Source organism: Merops nubicus, unplaced genomic scaffold (assembly GCF_000691845.1).
Source record: "Merops nubicus isolate BGI_N331 unplaced genomic scaffold, ASM69184v1 scaffold11763, whole genome shotgun sequence".
In the NCBI taxonomy this organism is placed as follows: Eukaryota; Metazoa; Chordata; class Aves; order Coraciiformes; family Meropidae; genus Merops; species Merops nubicus.
The window spans coordinates 8035-34585 of record NW_008600999.1 but is presented as its reverse complement, the minus strand read 5'-3'; the positions used below and the strand labels follow the sequence as shown (position 1 = coordinate 34585).

The following is a 26551-nucleotide window of genomic DNA, read 5'->3' as shown; positions in this document are numbered from 1 at the left end:
AATTTCAGTAATCTATTTAAAAATAAAAGACGTTTATACAACACACAAATTAGCATGCTTTTAAGATCAACATATATTACTCAAAGGGTTAACACATAGTTCAACGTTTTACTTTGACAGCATTGTTGAGGTAAGCTGAAAACAATAAATTGAAAAGACAGAATCCACCATGAAAAAAATGAAGTCACACCTTCTATGTGAGGCGTAATTACCAGTCACATGACCACTCCCATCACACCCTGGTGTTGGACATCTGCCACCAAACAAAAACAAAAACAGCCAAAATAGTAAGTATGTTTAAAAAAAAACTTTTAAAAGTTTCATTGTTTCCAGTTTAGCTGCAATGACTGCAAGGGGTTTTAAGCATCCTAATCGAAAAGCTGCAAAATGAACAGGTTTAAATGAAAATGGCGTCTCAATACAATATAGCATCATTAAGAACAAGCAAATACACGTTAGCTTATCACTTTACTTAACTGGCAGTTTGAAACATTTATATGCTGCAAATGTTGCATGCTCATACTGCAAGGCGTATATGTACTCGTTTGTTTAAAAAAAAGACAAAGAGAGAGAAGGTTAAAAGGAGAAAAATAATTTCACCTCACATTATGCTTACGTTATTAAATCCTTTTTGCTCTCTTTGCATTGAGGGTATTTGGGTTTAGGACTTGGGATTGTAACTTCACCAGGATACCTTCTTTCTTCAAGCGCCTCCTGGAAAGGATCCAAATCTTCTGGCTACAGGTAAATACACAGACATCAGTTTCAGCTAGGTGAGGTTGCAACTCACACAAAGTAATACAAAACAGAGTCATAAGAGGTTCTCTCCCATTTTATCCTATTCTTCCAGAGAAAATTAATGAAATTGTTTTATATTATTTCACCTATTAGATCTTTAAATAATATTTGGCTATTTTAATGAAGGCTTCACAGTATGTAGAATATATAGTTTATTTAACTAGAAAAAAAGGGGCAAAACACAGCTTTTTCTATATCTGTCATATAACTTTGCTTTAAAAGAATTAGTATTTTTATTTTTTTTATAAAGGCACTCCAAAACAGAGGAAATGGGAAAAAAAAGATTACTAAATACAGTATCTTCTGCATAAAAAGTTATCTTAAATAACATTTTAAACTGTTTAGAATGTCTCAAATGTGAAACAGAAGCAATCAACATCTACACATAGAATCTCAATCTGGGGCAAACCTCAATGGATCTGCCTGGCAAAACAGAATTACATAATTGGTAATTAACTTTACTGATGCATTCAGAAATCCAAAATAATCTATTTCAGGAATTTAGTGGCTGAATGCATTGATTCAGCAGTTCCTGCAGATGGTGCCATAAACACCACAGTAGAAATGGGGAGTCCTGCTTGCTCTGAAAAAAAAAGCATGCTGTACTGTCTGGTTTACTTTGCATTGCCTAGATAGCCACAGATTCCCTCCTAGCTTCAGTGAAACTAATAGCAAAACTGGAATTAATACCAAATCCAGAATGCATTTAGTGTATCTAGTGAAAATGCTACTTCGTTGTTTCAAAGTTACTGACAATCGTTTCACGTTCTAAGTAAAATCAGCAAGAGATGTGCTACATACAAATGATAAGCCTAATTTTCTGTTACAAACCAAGGAAAAAACAGAACAATCTCTAGAAGTCTCCAAACAGCTAAAGTGCTCTGAGTGCAGGATTGTAAACTGCACAGTGGATAAGGGTTAAAACCTGATGAATAAAAGTGCTGGCACTGAACCTTGTCATCAGACCTCTTTAGTGTCCTGGCTGTTCTAAGTTTTGAAAAGTAAAAGAAATTCAGTAATGTATTTTCTATATTTGCCTCTTCTGTTTAAAAGGTTTTGTTGTTGTCTTGGTATTACGAATTGAAAAATAACAGTGATTTCCAATATCCCTTCATTGTATTCTTGAAAGAAAGTATTTCATTAATACAGGCCCTTTCACACACAGAGCTATCAGGAGTGTATAAGTATTCTAGAAGAAGATTAGCTGAAACAGTTGAAAGCTTAAATTATACTCTGCTGCTTTTGTTTAAATTGATTTCTAAGTAATACATGCTTTCAAATACTCAGCACATCATTTATGGTTTTCAAATGCAGGAGGCTATCTTGTCCTGAGAGCTGATTATCCCAGTATTTCACAGTTATGTCAACTTACTTACACAGAGTAACACAATCTGGATATAGCAAAACATCTCTACTGCAGAAAATATTTGTTAACAAGATGATACTGTTAGAAAACATGATTCACATTCATGGTTCAAATGTTGTCTTATGGAACTTAGTCACAGATCAGATGTGTGCCAGCACGATATAGTTCTAAAGATTAACCAGCAGAAAGTCCTTTTTGTAGAAAACCAGTATTTTTTATCACATATTAATTTTGCTTTGTTTTTCCCTCCAAATTTCAGAAATTTAATGAGATAACAAAATGAGGTTGCAACAAGAACTAGTAGACAAAAAAGACATACATTAATCTCTTTGGAATCATCTTCATCTATCCTACTGGGCTTCATTTTAGTGTAGTCCACCGGCAAGTCCCAGCAGTCACCCTCGTTCAGCTGGTAACACCGGTTATTCATCACGGCTTGCCGTTGTGGGGACATTGGCTCCAGTGGGGTCAAAATGGTACAGCAACCGTCTCGCTGCCTCTGCTTGTTCATGCTCAGATCCAACGTCCCATTTTCATCGACTTCCATATCAGGATTCTGTCAAAATAAGAAAAATATTGTTAATTCAGCTTCACACCAGCAAACTGTTACCTCTTCTTGAATCTGATTGCCTAGCAGAATGATAAAATGCTTTTCCATTCCTGTATAGATTGTAAGCATTGAGCCCCCTCCCACACATAGCATGATGCTGTTACACAACATTAATGCTGTTAAAGTACATTTCTTCCTGAATGGCTAATCTGATGTTTGGGGGAAGAAGGGAGAGTCTTCATTACCCCTACTGCCACCCGGCACACAGGTGCAAAATTTGGAATAAAAAGGAGAAATCTCTACAGGCATTTTCTTGTCATTGTCCTTTTGTTCTTGACTTACTCTGTGACAGGTGAGTATCTATGAGTTAACATCTGCCTAATTCTTCTTTCTAGTCTGACACCTCTCTCTGACTGATTAAAGTAACACAAACCAGCTAGCATCAAATAATCTTTGTTTCTTTGTTTATTAACTTCAACAGTCAATACTTGAATAGATAAAGTCAGAATATTAAACAAGTCCTTTTGGACACCATTTCCCAGTGATGAAATACATTCAAATTTCACAGTTCCTTCCCTGCAGATGCAAATGAGTTAACATTTCATATATCTATCTTTTCAATCAATAAATATAGGTAGCAGAATAGTTGCAACACTAGCTATGCCACTTTCTGCTGTGACTGAGGTACTGTGAAAAAGGAGGAGAGTATGTTCTCTGACTTTTCCTGTTCTGGAAGCAAACAAGGATTGTCTGTTATATTAGATAAGGAGACATAAGATATCTTAAAATGAAGACAAATTTTAAAAAAACTTAGGACAGATAAAATACAAATGCCCACAGAGAATCCCTCATCTTTTCAAAAATGAAACTCTCCAGGAGAAATTTAGTTGCAAAACTACTGTGAATGCAACTGACTCCTTGTATGTCTGTCGACTTTCCCTCCTCTTGAGTAACAACAGAGCTGCAGGAAAACCCTGTGAATGCAAATCTCTTTCTGTATTGCTGCCTTGTGTCAAAGCATATATCTAATTGCTGCTATCCTGCTAATTTAATTTAGAAAATACTTGCTTGTCTTCTCAGATTCTTTCCTTCTGTTTCAATTTAAAGTGACACATTAGGAAAAAGGCCCCTTCTGCTTTTAACACAGAAGATTTTTAGCATTTTAATCCAACTTTTTCCATTCTGTTGATATAGAGAACAACTGCATTTATTTACACACCAGAAAGAGATTTCCCTCTTGAACAGTATTAAATAAATTAATATAAAAAGCAGCATTTGAAAACAAAGTCATCAGCCATTCTGGCTTAAATCGTGATTATTAATCATGCCTCCTGCTACAGGTTTACTTTGTTACGAGTGAACAAAGGGCTTCACCCGATGAGGGGAAGAAAACCTTTGTCTATATGTAGAAGAACAGAACATGTCTGCCAGCTCAAAAGCTCCTCTATAAGCACAATAAAAATGTTTCCTCTGCACTGCATCTGCCTACTTAGCCATCTAGTGGTCTCCTATAGGTAGCACCACACTGTTTGCTGGTGCATGTTAAATAATCATTTCTTAACAGCTATCAGAGACAAAAGTTAAAGTTTATGGTGAAAAAAAAAATCTTATGGTAAAGCTTCAAGGAATGTTAATAGTGCTCTGCTCTTCTTCATATAGAAAGCTTAACAACTAAAGCATTTTTTTTGTACCTGTATAGTCATTTCATAACATACTGAGGCGCTGTGAACATACAGAACATTAGGGACCATGCACTGCTGTTAAGCACATTTAAAGTCACCTGTGCTAAAGGATTTGTTAATTTAAAATTCATGCAGTGGCTGAAGAACTGTGATATCACAGACAGGCAAAAAATGATACCATACAAATAGCATAGATTTCTGTGTACTAGATCTTACAAACTTAGGTCACATTTGTGGCTTTTAAATGAAAAGAAATCTTTACATCTTAATCCTTTCACAGAATGTATGAATCAGACTGTGTTTAGCAAAAAAAAAAAAAAAAAAGTAGTGCAATTAATACCACTTGAACAATCCAAACATATCTTATAATTATAGATCTTACTAGTAAGAGATAAATTAAATAAAGGAGTACATGCTATCAGCATCATCAGTTTATATACCGATCAGAATTTCCCCAGATACTTGTGAGCAATTTGCATCTTTTCTTTTTTCTCCCTGCTTTAGCAGAGCCACCAGATTATGTTAATTTTGAGGGAAAGAAAATATAAAAAAAAGCAAAAGAAAAAAAGGCAAGATGTACTAAAGCTATTCTTCTATCTGTCAGGGCCAAAGAGCAAGTGCAGTAAAGAGAAATCTTCATCAACAAACAGAATCACTAATTTTTACCCTCGCACAGAGATCCTGAGGCTTAGTGGAGAGGTTCTGAGGCATCTCCCTGCAGCGAGTGGAGAGATTCAGAATAGCAGTAGCAGCCATGTGCGCTGCCTCCATGTCATGAGTATAGTCAAAGCTGCTCTTGCTGCAGGTACTGCTGGCACTGCTGCCTCCACCACAACTCATATTGCTGCTGCTGCTAGGGGCATAACTGCTTGTTGTGCTGCTGGTTGGACTCGAATTCTTACAGTAGCGTTTAGCTGTGGGAAGAAATATGACAACGATGACTCAAAGGAACGAACATTCTGCATAAGTGAAGAGAAAAACAAACTGCTGGAGGTGAAATTTATAATGAGCAACAGTAACCAATGCCAAAAAAAAAGCCCACAATAAGAATGATAGCTGTATTTCTTGATTTCTGTCTGTGACTTTTATATGTTACACATGTGAGTTTGTATGAAATAACCTGTAAAAATCTGCATGATGTGATTATGAATTGTTCTGACAAACAAGCTGGATTTAGAAAACAATAAAAACACAGGAACACTGCTTTTACCCCACATATATAGTTAGACAGAAGGTAGGATCTGCTTAGCTCATTCATGTTTATTAATGAGGGGCAACATAACACTATGGGATCTTTTCCTATTTACAGAGCAAACTGTTATTTGAAGGCCTAGACTCCCCAGAGCTGCTGGAGACCAAACCCACTGTAAGGCTGATGGGCTTGGTTTCTGGGCAATAGTGCTACTCATATGACCTCAGACAACCCATGCTTCCTAAAAGGTTTCTTCTTCCTGCACCACATGCAAATATGACACTGGCCATCAGAAAGGAGAGGAAGAAGTTGGAAGGAGAAAGGTAGTGTCCACATGTGAGTTTTACCATGGCTTGCAGAAAGGCAGAAGCTGTGGCTGTATAAATGGAAACAGATATAGGTGTAATGTCCCCACCTTCAAGCAACCCAAGCACCTACAACTCTGCATAAAAACAGTATGGACCAAAGACACCCCTTCCTGCTCCTGCTGAGGAGAGCAGCACTCAGCCGTACTCTGACCAACAGAACCTGCAAGCAGAAGAGCTGAGGCACTGACAAAGCCCATGTCCAGCCTATCTAAACACAGTGCAGCACTGTTGCTGCTTTTGAGAAATGCTCTTTGCAGCCAACAGTATTACAGTAATAATGGCAACCAGCCCTATTAGCCCACTCATTTCTCCAACCCGCTTCCCAGGAGAATTGTTTTTAAAAGCTTTTGTGTAAAATGCAAGAAAGTGTGAACTCGTCTTCCAAATCTAAAAGTTTATGTATTTTCATAAAATAATAAAAGTCAAGGTCAGAGGACACGTACGTGCATATTACAGCAACTACTTCCCCTTAAGATGGAAACGTATACTGCAGAGATCTGCCCTTACAGAACAGTATAACAATAACCAACTAGCATGCTGATTAGAGAGCTATACAAAAAAAGGTCAGGCCCTAGCTAGAGCTTTTCCATGATGGGCTCCATTTAAATGCCAGACTCTTCAGGTGTATTTGTCTGAGCAGACATACATATAACAATCTGCTCCCATGAGCATAGCCCATTTGTGAACCACAGGCTGCTTTGGTAGGCAGGCAGGGTTCAAAAGAAGATACTGAAAGCAAAATATTTCTGCTAGACCTTATGTCACCCTCCTTTCTCTAAAAAATGGAGAAAAAATCATAATGTTATTTTTACTGTAAAGGAAATAGTGTTTCGCTTAATTCATAACAGATGGAGTTTTCTCAGGAAAGCCACATAACACACAGGGTGTGACTTTTTTTTTTTTAAGTGAAGTGAATGCTAAACATTCATCACTTTTCTTTGTTTTGAATGCAGAGTAGCACTACTCCAGCAGGCAATTTACTAATAATAAATCCGTGAACTATTTCTTAAGAGTTTCATTATTAACATAGTAGTCAGTGGTGGTCATTAAAAATTCGGCATTTATCTATTGTTACTTTGTAATGGTATCCAAGACACACAAGAATTTGCCTATAATTAAGGAAGGAAATAATTGAATAATTCAGTTTCTACTGTGTTGACACAGCAAGCACCCTGTACCACCAAAGGTCACAAATTAGAAATATCTCTCTAAATTCATCTGAACAAGTAAGACTTCTGTCACTTGCAAAAAATGTTAGTCTTCTTATAGCAGATCACATTTAGACATATAAGAGACATACTACATGAGGAATTAAATATATATATATATATATATGTGAGAACAAGTGCTAAGCTTAAGCAAGACCATTCAAGTTTTGACAGCAGAGGCAGCTTTATACATAGAACTAACTGTCAGGAACTCATGCAGGCTCTGATATGGACTCCTCTGTGGCCTTGGTCAAACTATGTTATCTCTCAAATTAATTTCCATTATAAAAAGAAAGTTGCTTCTAAAATTTAGTTGTGTTGTGATTCACTTGCAAAACACTTTGAAGGTGTAAAGTGCTATAAGCATGCTAACCAATTGCTAGATTTTAGTTTACCAATACTTTCACCAAAACTTATTTAGAGAGCAATGGCTGTGGGTATTTTAACTTTACTGTAGCTGTACATTTGAAGATGAGTCACATAACCCAGATTGTTCTTTTCACGTTAGCTTTTCAGGAGAAACAATGATCATCAATTTATAATGAACTAAATCAAGCTGACCTTTAATAAAGGGAAAGCTGCATTGTTTCGACACCAGATAATTCTGCTTGATATGTCACCCAACCCTGTGGCACCAGGTTTTGGAAGCTCTGTAGTCCACCTACGCTTCGTGATCCAGACTGAAACCAAATGTAGAGAACACCTTTCCCATTTAATAACAGACACAGGTCTGACCAGCTGCATACCCAAACAGGCCTCCCATCAGATATGCCTAGGGGCTTGTTACAAAGAACCTCTCAAAACCTACAGGCTCCTCTGGCTAATTAACAATGGAGGAGTGAAAGAGATCACAACAGCTTAGAGGACAAAAGGAAGATATTTGGTGTGGAATTAAATTCTGCCCAGGCACCTTCATCCCCAGTGTTGCCTAAATACTGAATGTGTTATGGAAATTAATTAGATTTTCAACACTTTTTCTGACTTGTACAATAGGCGATTCATCTCTCCTAACTTCAGTTATCTGACCTAGTCATTATAGGCTTCCTATACAGGCAGTGGAAAAAAATTAGGAACTTTCAGGCAATGATTCACCTGACCACTTATTTATAAGTACTTCTGAAAGAAATGAATTGGAGAAGTGTCTGTCTTTCTCCTTGGATCTGAATGAAGTAATGAGCTCAGACATAGGTGTGAATATTATAAAAGTCTAGCTATGGTCAGATGAATCCCTCTCCTAACATTTTCTCCACGCTTTGATGGAAGGACCTAGGACCATTGGTGGAATGAGTGGAGCTCCTGTCATCACCTGAGCAACTGAAAGAGTTGCTGTCTCCACTGCCTGCTGTGTTCAGCTGTTCTTATATCTACTTCTGTATACCATAAGCCAAACTTCTAATACACTATGAAACTCTTTTCAAATGAAAAAACAAGCCCACAAGCACAAAATTTCTCAAGAATTACTGTAGCATCCTACTGCACAACACAAAGTATCCATTTTCTGTTTGCATTTTACTTACTGGAAAAAAAAAATCAAGAAAACAATCCAAAGGAGCTTCATATATTTACGTCACTCACAACCATACAATTACTAAACATATAATCCCTTTCTCTGATGATGAAAATACAGTGCTTGCTTAAAATTAAAAAAGGTTTGAAAAAAAGTTTTTGATTTTTCATATCCTTATGCTATTTGTCTCATATAGTCAGAAAAACTAAAGGGCTGATAAGTGCAAGTTTCTCCCAAACTTAGGCTTACTTTAAGGTTTCTCAGGATGAATTTTCAGAACTAAATCTGCTTTTATATGTATGTGTTTTGCTGACACAATAGGTGTGCACTCTGCACCTCCATAATGGCTTTAGTAGCAATAATTAATATTTTTACACACTAATATAGAATCACCTAAAAATTCTGACAAGTTTCTTGAGGAAAAGTGTCTCTTTTAAGTGAAGAGCCTCTTCTAGAAATCTCTTTCATCTTCAATAATTTACAGTAACTGTCAACAAAATCCTTGTTCCATTGACAGTTGATGCCAAAACTTTGACCAGTTTCAGAGTGTCCAGGATTTCAGTTCATTGTTCTATTAATTCAGACGATTTTCCTGAAAGAACTTCAAAATCCTTTGCCAATTTTAGTTAAATATGATGGGGTGCTTTTGGAACAACAGAGATGTGAATCCTAAAGGTTTCCTGAAAATCACTGGTAGGGTACAAAGAAAAACTCAAATTAGGTCCCACCTCTGGGACTGTGTTAGTATGCCTGTCTGGTCGAACAGCACACACATCACTTGGAACCAGGTTCCATGTGTGCAGAGCCAGGGATATGGAACAAATCCATAGGGTATTAGCCTTCTTTTGGCAAACAACCTTCTTCAGCTACAACAGGCTTCAGCTGTTCTGAATATGCAAGAATAGCATAAACTTGCTATACCAGCATGAATCACATGCATGTAGTGTCCCTCCTTCCTCTCTGGCTCATATTATGGAGCAGTGAAGCAATGTAATCTTAAGCTTACCTCCAAGGAAAATTCCTATTTATGTCAAAGGGAGATGAGTGTGCATCAGGACAGTGACCTATATCATCCAAGCCTTCCATTATTTAAGGTCACTGTTAAACTTTTGTTAAATGTTACATGTATTTTCAAGTTCTTGTGATTTGGGAAAAAAAAAAAGTACAGTTGAAAACTGGTTTTGGGGTCTTAAATGAGAAAAAATATATGTCAGGTCCTTATGCATCAGTAATTTGATCTGAAAATATGCATGTCCCTAGGATCCTCAGCAATACTATGATTGTTTCCTTTCTGCAAGAGTGGACAGAGCATACACACAACAGTTGATATTTCACTTACCTACACTCGGGTTACTAACTACAATTAGAGTTAGTGCTTTACTTTTAATAATGTTCAAGTCCTTATTCTGATACAGGCAAACAAGGTGAGTGTGTGAGAGGAAAGAAAAGGTCACTTTTACTCAAAAATACGCTGCCTTTCACAACCGTTCTCCTTTCTGCTATAGTTCAAGAGCATCCCTGTTGATTCTATAAAAAAAGCAAAATATCCAAAGTATGAGAAATATGAAGGCAAGAGGTGTAGCAATTTTCCTTTTCTCCCCTTACCTACTTTTTGAATGTCAGTCTGTGTTCAAGCAACAGCACAAATTGTTCTCTATAATATATTTATTTCTGTTTACCTGAACAAAAATCTGACACCTGCCTGAAATTTCTTATGGTAGTCAGAGAGTAGTATCAAATATTTTACCCCTCCCCCCAAACCCTGTTAAAATAAAAAGAAAACAAAAAAAACCAAAAACAACAAACAACCACAAACAAAACCAAAACCAACCAAACAAAAAAACCCAAACCACACCAAAACAAAACAAAGGCACAGCTTGTTTATTTATGTGTGTATACATATATATATATATACACGCACTTATTTTATATATATATCTCTGAAAAATTTCTGATGTCCTCAAAAGCTGCAAACCAAATCCTCATTCTTTATCCTGCAATTCACTGTTGCCCCATAATAAAAATCCTCTTGCCTGACAGACCCTATCCATTGTCCTCTCCTGAACTGAAGCCACTTTCAGCCTGCTCCTAAACATGTTACTTATGTTAGGTTTTCCAGAGAATTGAACAGGTGTATTCATGAGAATAAAATGAGCAGAAATGCCTCATTAAATAAGTATCAGTGATTTCTGAAGTGCAATGAGATCCATGTTTTCTACTTCCATATGCCCACAGAGCAAATACATTATCTTTATGGGTTACCTGAACTACTGTATGGAAGCGAGAATCCTGATGTGACCCTTGAGGCCAGGTCTCCCAGATAGCAACATAAGGACTAGATCTATTACTTAGCTTTTACTGCAATCTCAACACATCCCAGGAGCTTAATAGCTGGAGATGTTCTTCTGTGCAACAATCCTGAAGCAAGAACCGTATAATTCAACTTTTTCTAAAAAGGCCTTTAAAATAACTTACACATGACAGCATTGCTATATGAACATGAAAACATGTCTTATTTGTATGATGTTTACATATACAACAACATGATTAACTTCAAACTTGTCTCTCATGTATAAGAGTGTGCACCTCCTACCATCATATCCTTTGGGGGATATATCCCTGGATTGCACCTTGGGAGCTATGGCTCTCTTGCCATAGGCATGGTTGTCATAACTGTTATATTCAAACGTAGTCTTAGAGTATTTCTCTAGTTCCTTGGCCAAGTTGGAGCGGGGTGTGGTGGTGGGGACATTGTTTCTGTAGCCATACTGAGGGATCTCCAATTGCTTAACAAAGCACATGGGCCTAGAAATTAAAGATATGTAAAGTTTGTTAGATGCAGTTCAGTTTACTGTGTCTGTGCATAATTTATAGTTCAGATTAGAAAATCTTAGTTATTTTGTACTCAAGAGACAGCAATAAATTATTGCATTTGCTTAGTTTGGTTATTTTCAGCAGACAAACAATATGTATTTTCTTGAAGAAACCCTGGACAAAATTAATTCTAATACCACTAAATGTTTTCTGTAGTTAAAAGTATTTTAAAATTCTGTTTTAAAATACTTCGGGCTTTCCCTTTCCTCATGTAATTGCATCAAGTAACAAACATTTTCTCTTTTGGGAGGTGAATTAAAAGGGGGCAAGCAGACTGACAGATGATGTTTGGACAAATCCTTTAAATGTCAAAAAGGAAAAATAGCATTGGAAGCTCCACTTAATGGAGTTTACTCTGAATTTCTTTCAACAGAGCTGTATACAATCCAAAGGAGCTGGTCCTCTTTCATCCCCCTATATACAAATCCATGTTCATCTTGAGAAATACACAAGAGAGTCTCACAATCTGTTGTCTTTGAGCTGCTGCCTCGCAGGTCCTGCTCACCCTGCAAGGTTCTGGCAGGAGCTGTGATCCCTGATATACAGACAGACACCCCAAGGAAGGTTCTGCCAATGAATAAAGAATAAAACTGTATCAGTGAAGCTTTTCTTTCAGTTCAGATCAGGGAGGATAGTCAGGAGAAGCTTTGACTGATCTCATTCGGCCATTGGAGAAATATATGAAATGTCAATGAAAGAATGTTGTAGTGAACTCTACTGTCATGCCGTCTTCTGCATGTGGCCACAGAAGTCATCAGCTCCCAAAGCAAGTAAATGAAGGTCAGAGCCTGCAAATCTTGCCGATATAAGAAAGTGATATATGACTAAGTCACAGGGAGCAACTGCTACACAGTGCTGCACGTCTACCTGCTGCGTTAGTAGGAGGTAAAGATGATGAACAGCACATCTGAGGTGCTTCTGCTGGAATCAAGAATCATATAATCAAGTCTTTTTTATTTTGCCCCTTTTTTTTTTTTTTTTTTTAAATTTTTATTCCCTCCCCCCCCTCTATTGCATTTATAACCAGAGGAAACCAAAGAAATAGTCACAGGAACATAAATTCAGTCAAGACCAGAGGTATTATCATATTGACTGATAAAATGGAATGTGATAAATATGAAGTAATAGTTTTTGAATATTATGCTTTTCTGAATTAATTCATTTTCATAGAATTTAGTCAGGATATTTATGTAAAGATCACCCAGGAAAGTCATACCATTCCCTTTGATTTATGTATGATTGTTCCTTTAGACACTACTTCCTCACATAACATAGGGGGTTTATTTATACAGTGAGCTGATATGAATAAATTTTGATCCTGTCTCAAGATAATCTGTATTTAGCTAAAAAAATGCAATTCAGATCCTGTACATTCAATGCAAATCCAAAACTTCTGTGGAACAGAAGTCCTATGAATTTCACTTCTTTTTAAGTAAGAAATTCTAAATGCAGGTGGGATGGAAACTCGGATGAAGACAAATATTCAAGATTTATTCTTAGACCACCTCTGTCTGCCCATCAGTTGCCTGTATGCAAATATTATAAACAACTCCCAAGTTCTTCACCTCAAATACTTCAATGACTTCAAGGTAAAAGGGAAGCAGGAGACAAGATGAAAGCATTATTTGAGTTGTCTATGAAACCTAAAACACAGGGCAGGCTCACGAGCAAAGTTAAGATTGCATTGCAACTTCCTAGGGAGTTTACCAGCAAACTGGATGCTGCTTTTGAGCACTTGACTTCTTTGTAGGGCAACTGATATCAGTACCTTTCCTCTAATGAGCAGTGGTAAAAGCCACTGCATTTTTGATCTTTTTTTTTTTTTTTTTTCCATCAAGTGAGAAACTGTGTTGTTTCCTCAAAGGGTGTTTTTTATTAATAGGATTTGAAGAACTCTTCTTTAAGAAAACTGTCTGGGACGCTGTATGAAAAATTGTACAATTTGATTTAGGGGCAGTTAAGATAAAGGCCATCAAAAACAACCTAAGGAAGGAAAGCAAAGTCAACAGGCATGACAAAAAAAATCTGCTGAAGATGTGAACCATAAATAACTGTTTCTCAGTGGAAAGACTGGCTTTTGAAAAGACAATCAAGATTGGATGAAGTTTTAGGAGACCATTCAGAGGATGATGTTAATAACAGCAGAAAACTTTCATTTTAAGCAGTCCTATCAGAGTTTAAATCTAGAAGACATCTAAATATTAAGCAACCTATGGGATAAGTAGGAAATTCTGGGAACTAAAGCTGCGGCACTTCCTCCACGCTCTTTGAGGCAGCTGGGAGGGATGTAGCTATCCCAGCCCACAGATATCACAGTATCCATGGAGAAATTCTGCAGCTCTTGGGGCATCACCATAAGGCTGGTACCATCATGCAAGAAGTCTAGTTCCTCTAACATGTATCTTTCACACTTCAGCTCCTTAGAAGTAGTATTTTTCCACTCACGTATGTCAAAAGAGGAGACAACAGCACAAAGCTGGATACAGCTTTGGATAAATGCAGAATCCTGTATGGATGAAGAAAAAGGCTATACTTATGTCAAAATGTTTCAAGGTCTTTCCTGTGTGAAAATTTCAGTCAATTTTTCTCTCTTTCTATCCTTCCTGGCAGTGAAGGTGTCTGAGGGAAAAGAGACAAAGAACTAAGCCTGACCTTGTTTTGGAATCTAAGCTCTATCTGTCATTTTTCCAAGTGTCCTGCCAAAAGGTGTACTACCAGTTTGGCAATGCAAATAGGGCTTCTGGTTTAATTTAAACTGATATTTACTAGTAAAAGCCTGCTGAAAAAACCAAGACTTACCGGTAAATATTAGTTTATTCCCAAAAGATACCAACTTTTTTCACATTGTTCTTAGACTTTGCACTCCAGCAGTCATCTTTACACCAAACAATGCCTAAGACAAAAATGAGCTTTTCAGCTTTACATGTATTTGCCAAAATAATTACCAACCCTCCCCCATGTAAACTGAGTGGGAAATACACACTGTGAGAACTGGATCCAGAAGCCCTAATTCTAACTCTTCTTTAAAGGAGATATCTATGTATATACAACGTATAAAAATATAAATTCTCAGATTAGGTGAATGTGTGATGAATTCTGCATAATAATAAGTATTATAGTGATTTCTAATACCTTAAAACCCGATCTGATGCCTGGTTTGATTTTGACACATCACAGTTCTGATGCTTCTCTTGAGCTTTAGCCAGTTTCTCTGCTGCAGCAATAGGACATCCAGAGAGGCTGCAATTACAGAAAGGAAATTTAATTGTCTTGTCCTGAGTAGTTTCACATTATAGTACTGATCCAATTACTCTTTCTCCTCCTTAGCCAGCATCAGGAAGAATCTGAAGGAAAAGAGCTTCCAAAGGCTTTTTGGTCATATATTTATATGTTCTCTAGAATAGACTTCCTTTATTCTGTTTTCCAAGTTACATGGTAGATCTTACATCTGCCCTTCTCTGACTGTAGATGGGTAGATTATTCATGGATGTCAGCCAGTGAAAATACCAGTCGGAGAGGAGAATATAAACTGGAACCTATTGTGCAGCTCTGCTAGCAGACTTGTGACGTCTATGCATCTACAACTGTGGCCAACAAAATGGCTCTTGAAGAAGCTTAAATGAGAATACCATATAGGCCAAATCTTGCACTGCTTCATACCTCATTCAGCTTCATTAACTCCAGTTTTTTTACTAGGCATATAAATGAGTGCAAAATTTGGCTTTGGGTCTTTAAATCTACATCTCATATTATACTTTGCATTTTTTCATTAATTTCAGCTGCTAAAGCATGTTTTCTAATAGAATCACAGAATCTTAGAATGGTTTGGGTAGGAAGGGACCTTAAAGATCACCTAGTTCCAACATGTAAAGAACTTCTGCACTTGAATTGAAATTCAATTAAATTTGCAAATGTGGAACTGCTGTTGAAGTGCCAATAATAAGCCTGATTCTTCTGGAAAAGATTTAGAATGGGGGAAAATACATTTATTGATGCCAGCAGATGGTGCTCTTAGTGAAGCTGTAAAAACCTGTGACCTGACAATGGAGGGGGTCCTTTCCTTGTCATAGTCTATTGCGTGCTTATGTGACCGCAGCTCTCTGTGTTCTCCGCAGGAAAAGAAATTAAAATGAAAGGCAAATCAGTGCATTCCCAGATGTTCCCTTCTCTACAGGAAATAAGGGAGAAAAAAAAGGAATAAAAAAAGTGAAGCAGAGCAAAATGCCCCAAAAGCTGCAGAAAGAGATGAGCACAGACTGCAGACTACTCCCCCCAGCCCTCTCTTGTTGCCCTACTTCTGCAGAGGGGTGAGGGGGCTCTGTGCATTTTTGGAGCCATGCCAGAGGGCAGCTGCGCTCGACTGACACGCTCTTCTCCAGACACCTCAAATATTCTAGTAGATATTCAACCAGACGTGAATGCTGCTTCAAGCAGCAGTAATTCCCACAAAGACTTCTCAGAGGTTTTTGCTGCATCTACTGGCAGCATCACTGCAGAGAAGAAAGGGGTACCAGAGTTTATTGCAGATGAATCGGTACCCACAAGAGTCTTTTGGGAGATATGCAGTCAATATGAGGGGCTCTAGTAGCCCAGAGCTTGATAAGACTGAATGTCCAGTGCCTGTGCAGTCCCTTAAACCTTCATGATACAATTAACAGTAAAAAAAGAATTTGATAATAGGAAACTTGCATAGTTCCTTTCACCCTCTTGTCCATATATCCTGATTTTTTAAAAACTGTAAAGAAATTAGCAAGATCTTGCTGTTCCCTGGGAAAACTATGATATGTACTAAAAATTATAGTAACGTTTTGATAATTTTGTTACTTGTTTGACATAATTTAGCAGGCAATGGCATCCCTTCCATAAGAATCTATTACTAATCTTAGGTAACTATAGAAAAGTTGCTTTTTTTCTTGATCTTCTTTTGTTTGGCTAGAATATTTATATCTAACATTTCTAGCTTCTCATTTCTAAATTTAATGAGACATTTTCATATTGTTTCTTTAACAGAAAATTTTATCCTTCAGTTTTAGTTAAATAAGGACTTTCAGGTTGAGACTGTGGTCAGTAAGAAAGCTACCTCTTAGAATGTCTCTGTACCTAAAATGCTGTTTCTCGTGTATTTTAAAAAAAAACATTATTTTGGGAGTAGAGTGGCTATTTCATGCACTACAAAATAATCACCGAAGAAAGTGAAATGTAAGTACAAGAACTCTGCCTTAGTCCTGATGATCTTGGCAGCCTCTTCCTTCTCCCTGTGACATACCCTTGAGGAGTCACACCGTTTGTTTCATACCACTGCTATTCAGCGAATATCAAAAGAAAAAAAAAAAAAATCCACCCCAAAAGCTAAGGATGCTTAAAATGTCTTCTGTGGGCCAGTTCATCCATACTGAAGCAAACGCACACTTGTCCTCCTCAGAAAATACATGAATAAATGTTACTCCTTAAAATGGATAAAGCACACAAAGCACCATCTGCCAATCTTCAGAACAAAACAATGAAACAGACACTCACACCCCCCCACCAATGGACTGCTAGAAGGGCTGCAGTTGGGAGGCACTGTTCCCTCTAGATTGGTGTCCAGCGACGGTATCCTTACCTTCGGTGGGAATTCCTGTTGCTATTTACGTGGCCCCGGCCTGTGCAGCCTGGTGTAGGACACTTAAGAACATTTTCATGCATGGCAAGAACTTGACAAGGAGAGTAAGAGAAAACAGCAGAGTATGAAAACAAGAAAAAAAAAATCAAATCCCAGTATATATGAAACCATTTTAAAACAAAGCAGGATTCATTAACAACCATCATTCCTCAAAATACATGTGACACAGAGCCAATAAAGCCTGATGAGGGAGGTAGGTATTCTCATCCTATGCTCATTAACACAGGGCAACAGTGAAAGTTATGAAGTTCACAGAACCTATAAACAAATGCATCTCTTGTGCAACAGTGAAGCAGAAGACTTCCAACATCTTCTTCATACAAAAACCCTGAGTAAAGATCAGCTTAGCAGTAAAGGGTGAGCTAGAAATGGTCCAATATAAAATTACAGACTAGAAATATCCTTTCAGGAAATGTATGCATTCCTAATACATAGATTTATACATACAGTATTAACCTCGAGAGCTGAAAAACTGCTCTCAAGTTATACTGGTAGAACACTAAATTAATTGAAACACACCTCAATACAAGCCTGAACAGAATTTAACCCTGACTATAAGGCAGCCCAATTGAGCCAGGGGCCAGTTCTGCCCAAATCCACATAGATAAATCATTCATATCTATATGACAAGCAGAATTGGTCCTTTAATTTTCACTTGTATTCTCTACAGATGTGAAAATTGCAATGGATAATATTTTTTTTTTCAAAAGCCTAAAAACTAAAAGCAAGCACTTAAAAACTGAGGGATGGTAGAGGGAAAAACCAACCAACCAACTAACCAACAAAAAAACCAAACAAAAAAAAAATTAAAAAAAAAGTGGTACAAGTTTAAGCAAGGAAGCTGATTTTCATCTGCACCCGTTGCAAGCTGGATGGAGAACTTACTCTGAAGGCTGCTCAGAGCTGTAATCCTCTCAATAAATAAAGGTCATGCTATGAAGTGTCAAATTATCAAGAACTTTTTGGCAACACTGAAGACTTTTGTATGATATGAGACATATCTGAATCTATGTCTCAGAGCCAGATGGAAGTAAATCACTCTATGGAAAAAGGTCATCCAGCAACTTTGTAAAATTCTAGTTTTCTCATACAAGAAGTAGTCTGAAAGCCTGTATTTAGTTCTTACTCAAAAAAAAAAAAATCTAATAAAATCAGTGAATTCCTTGACTGAAATAAGAACTGAATAAAAGCTGTTTAGAGACTTGAGCATTTAACCATGTATACTGATTAAAAGATAACCATCATCATCACCCCATCATCAGTGTACTAAAATGTGTACAGATGCAAAAGCTTTACTCCAAAATTCCTACCATTCAAAGCTGTTCTTGAAACATGCTTCACAAAGCCAACATCACAGGAAAAAAATAAAACGATGAGCTCACCTTTTTTTTCATTTTAGTAGGTACAAGAGCATGCAAACAGTTTAAAGCTATATTCTTCTTTGATTTACAAAGTCTTCTAAAGAGCTTTTTATTTACCATTTGTAAAAATGAGTGAACTTTGCGCAACTGAATAAATATTTGTTTTTCAGAAAATTACAGGGTCTTGCAAAGCAGAAAAATTACTCTATTTGTTCTACTGTATTCAGAGATCAGCCAAGCTACAGCAAAGTTTCCTAAAGCACTTCATCATTACTTTACTTCTGGAAGAAGCCACTCTACCATGAAAGTGGAGACTTTTTATGTCTGCCACTCTTGGTGTGCTAATCTACTTCTCGTTTCCTATCCTTCAGAATCTACTCTCCTTTGGAAGCCAGGGACCATTTTAGCCCAGTCTTTATAACATTTCCTTTAAGCTGTTTTAAATCCATTGAGGTTAGGTCTGCAAGTGCTGATGGGCAGTGGGGGGTTTAGGTCCATAGGTTTCAATGGCATAACTCCATTTTAAAATTGTTGTGAAAGAGAACTGGATGTTAGCTAGACACTTGCCTATAAATCAGATTAGAGCAAATTAGCTTCAACATAACTATGCAGATTCCACCAGCCAAGGAGGTGACTTCCAGAAATGGAGCCTTCTGCCTTCAGGTGAATGCCCATGAGCTCATATAGGTGAAACTCCTGTGCAGAGAATCCACTGACACGGTAGGATATTCCACCCATGTGACTGACAGGGAATGTTTGCTCAGAAGCCTGAGTTGTGTAGCTAAGTATACAGCCAAATTGTTATTTTTGATAATATAAACTTCTTCAATATAAATTATGTTTCAGACACAGCAAGAACAAAAGGAATGGGTTGCAAGTTTTTCAAGTACGATTATTTGTGTATAAAGGAACAGGGACAGTTGATGTGACATCAGCACGCAGAAGTAAAAGCAGTGCACATCTTCTGGAAACCGTTTTCTCTGTTAACTGAGTACATCTTTTTAAAAATAACCTAGGATTCTTAAAATCAAAGAATACAGCTTTAAAAGTTGTTCTTTCAGTGTAAAAGTTAGTAGAGAATGGAAATGATGGAATAAAGCAAAAAGTATAACACAGAACAGTTGACTAATTTGAAACAAACCATACTGAAAAATGAAATTTTTTTTTTTAAATGAAAGTTTTAAAAAGCATGCTAGAAAGGTTTTTGTAGTTTTATCCCCAGTTTCCATGAAACAAGGTGAACTTACTTTCTGGAGGGACCCTATCTTTGTGTGGGCATCCTGACAAACTGCGGTGATGGGGGTAAAGCCCCGTTACATGGCCAGTTCCATCACACCCAGGGGTAGGACATTTGCTCTCTTTCTTTTCTGTTCTTGAGGGATCTATAATTTACAACAAATGTGTCAAGTGAATGATGCTTTTCACATTTCTGTAAGAAGGTTCATTTAATCATGTCATTTACTCTATGGTAAATGTTCTTATGAAAACTAGAAGAAAAAAAACCCACAACCTTCTACTTCTTAACACAGTTCTGCTACTTTTATCCCGTTATCTTCTTTTCAGGCTGCAGGCTCCTATGATCACAGCAATATCCATTCACAGTGATTGGAAAGTGACCTTTTTATAACACAGCCATACCACTGTCAATCGATGTTGATGCTGGCAAGCATCAGCCCGAGAGTGTAAGGTCATTTAGAAGCTATTCAGTTGGAGTTTCCCTTCTTTACATTCTTGTTGCCTGATGTATTAAGGTCTGCAAATGTACTGTCATATCAGTTCAGTGTGCTGAGAGTAACAAACCCAGTTCTTTAGCGTAATGACTCAATGATTCAAAACAAATAAAGCCCTTTTCCAAGGCTCACTGAGGAAACACCTCTTGTTTTCTTCAGATTCCTTATAAAGTGATAGAAATTATGTAATTATTCCTTTCTCTTAAAAAATTATGTTGGGGTAAACATTGCAATCAGAATTATTGAAAGTATCAGTTGCCATGTAAATTTAGGCCCTTACAAACATGCATATACAATACTTAAATATTCATATGCTTGAAAAGTCTAATGATTTTTTAGAATGTTGTTTGATTTTCTATCTACAAATCACTGAAAAATCTAAATAGACATTTTTTCAACAAAATAAAGTTTTCTGCCAATAATATAGTGGAACTGCTGGTGAGATTAATCCTGAACTAGAACTTTCTCACATACTTCATCAGCTTGTTTCCTTTAACAGAACACCGGTAACATAACATTCTTACCCTTCAAACCCAGCACATCATGCAAATTACATCTTATCATCTTGATCACATTTACCAGATTTTGAAAACTATTGCTGATTTTCATAGTAGTATTAAAGGAATAAAATTCAAGATACTCTAACTGCTACTACACTTTGTCTCAAGATCAACCAACATTCCCCTTCCATTTTCTCAGTCCATCCTCCTTTCAATATACAATCTGAGCTATCCTCATTTAAGTATTTTATGCTGCTTTTGTCATTAATCTGCTTCAGTGTTTATGCTTTTGTCTCTGGAAATTAAGATTCTGGTACTTGTTTTCCTTTGTCTTTTTTACATAAAATTCCATCCCAGCTTCCACAAATGCAACCCTGGTACAATCAGTAGACATTTCAGTACTTGCAGAACTTCACATACAACCCATTTTTTTTCAGCATGAATCAATGCAATCCAGAGTTTATATTCAGTTATGGACTTCTATTTCTTTCATTTGGCTCTTGTAGCTTTTATATACAAATATACTTTTACATTCCAAGTTATTCAAAACGCTCTCATTTTAGTGAAATTCTTTAGCTCATTGTAGCAACTCTCCATGTCTTAAATCCATTCTTAAATTTTAATATGATATTTAAACCTTGTCTTCTGTGAAGAGAATTTCTAATTATGGGACTTTTATTTTCCTTAACTTGCATGTTGACTGTAGAACACAGTTCTTTGTTTCATGCTCTTTAATGACAAATACACATGTAAATCTATCTCCAAAGTGCTATACAGTTGTCACAACACTCTTTGAAAGACCGTGATCTTATACATCAGGAAACTGAAGCAAAGAGATCAAGAAGTTAAACCCAAGGCCACAGAAGGAGCAAACATCAGAGGAGGGATGTGAATTCCTGCCAGATAGGCCTGTGCTGAGACCACTAGAACAGCAAGCCCACAGCTACATACATACACAACTCTAAGCAACTCTTCAAGTCAAGTATTTTGGGATGTATAAAATTATTATATAAGTGAATAAAAAATGTAAATGAAATATAAATTATATAAATATAACAATATTCAAGGACTGCAGAAAATGTAGATGATTGATAGACCATAATGGCTTTTTAGAGAATTTAAACTAGAGGAACTTAACTATGCCACATTGACAGAACTCCACTGAAGTCAAAAAAGGTATTCTAATTTAGAGCAGCTGAGGATCTGGACACTTCCATTCTACAGTGTCAAGCAAATCCTCTTCTGTATTCAAGTCTATGCTGTAAACTTATAGCATGTATCAGATTCTTAAGAGCCTTTATGGTCTAATGAGTCAGAAAAGATGCTGTATACTATTCTTAATGATTTTCAAAACTTGCATAAAATTGTAGTTGCACAATTTCCCATTGCTTTTAATGGAAGACATTTGACTAAACTTTCCACAGCTTTATATAAAACACTGAATACTCTTGTAAATCCTCTTCTGCTAATTGGGAGAAATATTGCATAATTGTATTTAATTCTGTAACCTTTCCTCATTCCTTGCCACAATGGGAGTATTGCCTGAGTGAAGGTTGTCAGAGGACTCAAAAGGTTTTAAAATTCATAAATTTCAGAAGAAAGCCTGTTTAGTAGGCTTTAAATGGAAGGGAAAAAAAAAATGTTTAGTGGTCCCTTAGCAGTTGTTTCAGTGATCTTTGAAGCTAGGAGGTAGTTCTCATTGCAAACTTGTGTACCCAAAAAGATTCTGCTTAACTGCATCATACATCTCTGTGAGTATTTCTTCCAGGAGCATTTGGAAAATAATGTGTGAGTGGAGACAGTGAAGAGCAAAAGGTAACTGGTTGTCTTACTAAAAGCTTCCTCTCTCAGTAACTACCAGAGTGCTTCTTATGATTTTAAAGTAAGGATAGAATAATTTTTTCTTTCTTCCTTCATTAAAAAAACACAGAATGATCCACTCCACAATGATTCTTGGCCCAAATTACCACAATATTTAGTCCCTCTCCAGGATTTGGACCTATTATCAATTCAGCCTGCAGCTCCAAAAAGACAGGATGGTTCAAAGCTCTAGAATTTGCTGAAATAGGAAGTCCATACTTCTGTTACTGTCAGAAATTATACAGTCTTTCTGGAGACAGTAGCTCTATATACATAAATGTTTTCCCAGGCATATATAGACTGGAGGTGCTGGACAACATCAGAGCTAAAAAGCTCTTCAAATATTAATATTGGTCTGCCATGTTTTCTGTAGTTTTATTAAAGACATATATTAAAAGGAAAATGTACCTACAATAGGTCGTATGGGAACAACATTTAGCACAACATCCACATGGCTATGCAGTAAAACACTAACTAGATAAAGCTGTCTTCTCCAAACACCTGAAATTTTTACAGCACTCACTGGAACTTGTATTTGTGTTTAAAATGAACAAAACTTCACTAAAATCCTTTGCAGAAGAGTGTTTGACATAAGTAATTTCCAGACTTTTCTAAAAGACTGTCATTAGTTCACTTCAAGGCTTGTAAAAAAAAATCAAAACTTTTCTTGGACCAAGATGTCTGCCTACCTGCATGTCACAGGCAGGCCTTAGGGTATTACTTTTTCAAAACAGGGATTATAAAAAGGAGAAAATTGTGCACCATCTCAGTTGCAGAAAGTAAACCCAGTATTTTTACAACAAATATAAGAGGAACACAGTCCCCGCTTAGCAACTCCCAAGAAATACCAGATCCTGAACTTCCACTAAAGTCAATGGGAATCAGGGGTGGTCAGTGAGTCAGGGGAAGTATTGAACACTTCATACAACATGGCCCTACATGTACAGGTGTAGACACATTAAAGAGGGGTGTGGCGATAGGAACACACCATCATCATGACAATCCCATAAATTAAAAGGCATTCTAAAGGTAACCTTTAGTCTCTTTTTTTATTTTTTTTTTTTTATGGTTTTATTTCCTCTTTGACTGGCATGTTGGGCTGTTTTGTTTTCCCCCCCCCCCCCCTTTTTTTTTCCTTTTGTATTGAATTATGGTCAAGGCAGCACCTTAACTGTTTCCACAATGGAATGAAACCAGTGAAGTGGAATGCACATAAGAAAGAAATTGCTATTGATCTCAGCCCAGGCCACACCATGCCTTGCATAGCAAATGGTTTCCATTACCTTACTATCTTAAGATAATTAATGTGCAGTCACTGCCCCTATCTTATGTTATCGGTCATTCTGATACTGTTCAATTTCTATCAGGCAATTCTACATTTTAGATGGGAGAGGCTTCATCAATAACTGTCATTTGATGATAATTTTATAAGTCACGATGCCACCTACCCAATCCAATCTATAAAATATGCACTTCATAGCTGATTGACTACCTGCTGCATAAAACCCCACTCTCCAATACAGTTTGCAATATAATTCTCGTCATTGTTTTTTAATTATTACTATAGATTCTATTAAAAAAAATTGAGAAAAATCTTTGCCTCTTTCAACATGATCTCTTATTTGTTTTGTTCCCCTGAAAAGTTATTTTTTTAATTTAGCCAAATTATATTCACTGAAATACTGTACATATTTCTAACACTGTAGAATGAATTCTTTTATTTTATAATTGCAGCATGATGCTATTTTACAATCATGTCATACTACTACAGTTTAAATAAAGTTCCCATTGTACAAAAGTAATAAGTTCATTTCATAAATCTATGTAAAACTTAACATGTTAGCTCACACTTTCTCATGACATAACATATGGTATATAGAAATATTACCTTTACCATAATATGGCTTTTTGACATGGCCGTCACTGGGTTTAGGCTTCCTGTCATCTCCAGAAAGGTGTCTTGGAGACTGTTCCTCAAATGATCTCATATTATCCCTCCTTCCAGCTTCCACTGCCATTTTTTCTCTCATGGCTTTTGCTCTCTCAGTTTCCAAAGCAATTGCTTTCTCAAGCAGGGTTAAGTTACCTTTTGTCATATCAAACACTTCTTCAGACCTATCTGAAGTAATAGAGGTGGTATCATCGTCTCTTTCATGACAACCATCCTCCTTTGCACAGCTAGAAAAAGTCCTAGATCTGGGGCTCAACTGTTCTTCAAGCCTCATTAGGTTCATCATATCAGAGTAATTCCGGTCTGGTGTTCTTCCTTGGAAGTCATCTTCTTGCCTGACATGCTGACGAGTGTTCATGTTTTGCTGTTGATTTCTTTCCTGTGGGTTTGTCTCACTGAGTTTCCTAGCCAGATCAAAACACTGGTTCCTTAAGCACTCCAAACTGCTGAGACACACCTCTTCATCACTCTCCTCCACCATTTTTTCTGTAAGTCCATTGTTCACAGGCTTCCCTAGCATTACAAAGTTCATATTCCTATTGTCTTGCTGTGAAGTATTGTCTGCATAATTTCTGTCATTAATGTTTTCTGAAAGCACTACACCATGTCCTTGTGCTAATAATTTAAGGGAGTCCACTGTTTCCCTAACAACATCGCTGTCTAAATCTAAACTCAGCTCACTTTTCCGACCAATGTTTTCATTTTTGTCACTATCATCTTCCAGACTATTAGATGTATTGCTGTTCATTTCTGATTCTGTCCTGGCTCTGTATGCTGCATCCTCTGCAATTTTGCCAAGATTTAACAATGACTTGGCCACCAGTTCATCGTAATTATCATACTCATCATTATTGTTATCGTCTTTTTCTGTGTCTTGCATTATTCGAGTATTGTGACAATTCATTTGATGGTCTTCTGCATAAAAAACAGAAACAAAGAAAGAAACAAAGAAAGAAAGAAAAAGGAAAAGAAAAGAAAAAAGTGGCTACAATTGGAACTGTTGTTGCAATCGCACGGACAGAAAACAAACTGCATGTCAAATATTGTTAATCATACAGCAATTCTATAACACTAAGGCCCATATGACGTGAATTTCTCTATAGTCCGTAAGGCTATTTTTGTTTATTTGCTATTCACATGAATTTTACAGAACTGTTAAGAAGAAGGCAATCAAAATGCTACTTCCTACTATTGCTAAATACTATGGCATAAATTCTTATGTTTCTCCTTTCACTTCTATAGTTACAGTTTCATGGGGTTTATTGCAATCATGTTAACTAATATGACATAATTGCCCATGTTTCAAATTTTTCTCACTCCTGAATTTCCTGTATATATGGTGGATGGCAAAGGAGTGAGTACTACTGGACTTCTTCTCTTACTGATGAATGCCATTCACCAAATGAGAAGGAATATACACCAAGCAGAAACTTGTCACTTCTTTAACACCATATCACACCATTGACACTAGATAACCGGTAGCTATACACAAAGATCAAAACGGCCTTTTACTTAGTGGATCTGTAAGTAGAAATCAAATTCTCTCAGTTTAACTGTGCAAACTGTAGATAAGTAAGAATTTGAAAAGAGCTGTTAGATGGAAGGAAGATAGAAGAAATTATATGCACAATGTAATTTTAAGTAAATATGCTAGCCCAAATGATATACATCATACATGTATGACAGGGCTGTTATCTATTGTCCTGTGCATTGTAATATAATAGTGCAGGGTTACCACATTTTACTTGGCTTTGTTTTAGTAACTGTTGAATAATAGAGGGACAACTTAATAAGACGAAGCCAATGTGAGGCCCTGAGGGTGAGATTCATCTCATCTAACTTTAGGCAGAAGCAAGGCAGGCATCTATATCCAAGTAAACTCTTTGGTGTTCCCATCCTTAGTCAGTAAGAGAAGCAGACACTTTGAGGATACAGTCCACCT

At 36.7% G+C, this 26551-nt stretch overlaps 1 protein-coding gene across 1 annotated transcript in view; it reads right to left on the bottom strand.

Moving 5' to 3' along the window:
* Positions 1–25524, bottom strand: part of LOC103770598 (myelin transcription factor 1-like protein) — a gene marked incomplete at both ends in the record, with an annotated part of 32544 nt that extends 7020 nt beyond the window's left edge. Inside the window, 9 exons of the mRNA XM_008937865.1 lie at positions 191–253; positions 617–738; positions 2484–2720; positions 5063–5310; positions 11265–11476; positions 14678–14785; positions 17148–17238; positions 19816–19950; positions 24547–25524. Coding sequence (XP_008936113.1) covers positions 191–253; positions 617–738; positions 2484–2720; positions 5063–5310; positions 11265–11476; positions 14678–14785; positions 17148–17238; positions 19816–19950; positions 24547–25524 — 2194 coding nt within the window. The remainder of the gene's footprint in view (positions 1–190; positions 254–616; positions 739–2483; positions 2721–5062; positions 5311–11264; positions 11477–14677; positions 14786–17147; positions 17239–19815; positions 19951–24546) is intronic.
* Between the last annotated feature and the right edge of the window lie 1027 nt (positions 25525–26551).